Source organism: Sinocyclocheilus anshuiensis, unplaced genomic scaffold, assembly GCF_001515605.1.
Source record: "Sinocyclocheilus anshuiensis isolate Anshui unplaced genomic scaffold, SAMN03320099.WGS_v1.1 scaffold148, whole genome shotgun sequence".
Classification (NCBI taxonomy): domain Eukaryota; kingdom Metazoa; phylum Chordata; class Actinopteri; order Cypriniformes; family Cyprinidae; genus Sinocyclocheilus; species Sinocyclocheilus anshuiensis.
The window spans coordinates 385403-386221 of record NW_015555704.1 but is presented as its reverse complement, the minus strand read 5'-3'; the positions used below and the strand labels follow the sequence as shown (position 1 = coordinate 386221).

Genomic DNA, 819 nt, shown 5'->3' with positions numbered 1-819 from the left:
AAGAGATCCAAAATTAAACGTAGATATCTTACTATTTTTGTGTATTGTGTCACTCAGAATAGAGGAACATGAATATCAGTATCAACATCTAAGTTGGTTAACACCAGAAAGGTGTTATAGGTGATCTCAGTTCATCAAGGTCAAAGGTTGATTGAATTAGTAACAGCTGTTGGACATTGATAATCTGTCTCTTTATTTACATTTGATGAGTTTCCTCTAACTGATGATTTGTGCTATCAAAGGGGAAGCTTGTTGGTGGACAATTCACCCGGCATCCAAGCAGAGGTCAGAGGGTGAGAAGGTGCGCATTGGAGATGACCTCATCTTGGTCAGCGTGTCCTCTGAGAGGTACCTGGTGAGTACCTGGTGTGTGCAATACAGCAATTTCATTACAATACCTAGTCATAGTGAGCATGTCTTTCAAGCTCCACTAAAACACAGTATAAACAGTCCATCCAACTCATGTGCTACAGTATATTCCAAGTCTTCTGAAGTCATATGATATCTTTGTGTAAGTAAAAGACTGAATTTCTCTCATCCAGAATTCACAAATAGTGTGTTAGTTTTTAATGTTGTTTATTAACATTTAATGGGTTTTTCGTACTTTTGGGAGCTTGACAGGTATAGTCCTTACAAACTGCCATTGTGTGGAAAATGTTGGCTGATCTATTCGTTTAATGGATAATGTTAAACTTTTAACATTAACCCCTTAACTGTCACCCCCCATTTTTTAAAATAGGCATAAAAGTGCACTATCCAAACTTAAATTGTTGTAATTTATGGACACTTTGGACTACAGACCTAAGGTTGGTCTCTTTT

At 37.1% G+C, this 819-nt stretch overlaps 1 protein-coding gene across 1 annotated transcript in view; it reads left to right on the top strand.

Moving 5' to 3' along the window:
• The first annotated feature begins 223 nt into the window (after positions 1–223).
• LOC107671773 (ryanodine receptor 3-like) overlaps positions 224–819 on the top strand; it is a 62624-nt gene continuing 62028 nt past the window's right edge. Inside the window, exon 1 of the mRNA XM_016464733.1 lies at positions 224–355. Coding sequence (XP_016320219.1) covers positions 224–355 — 132 coding nt within the window. The remainder of the gene's footprint in view (positions 356–819) is intronic.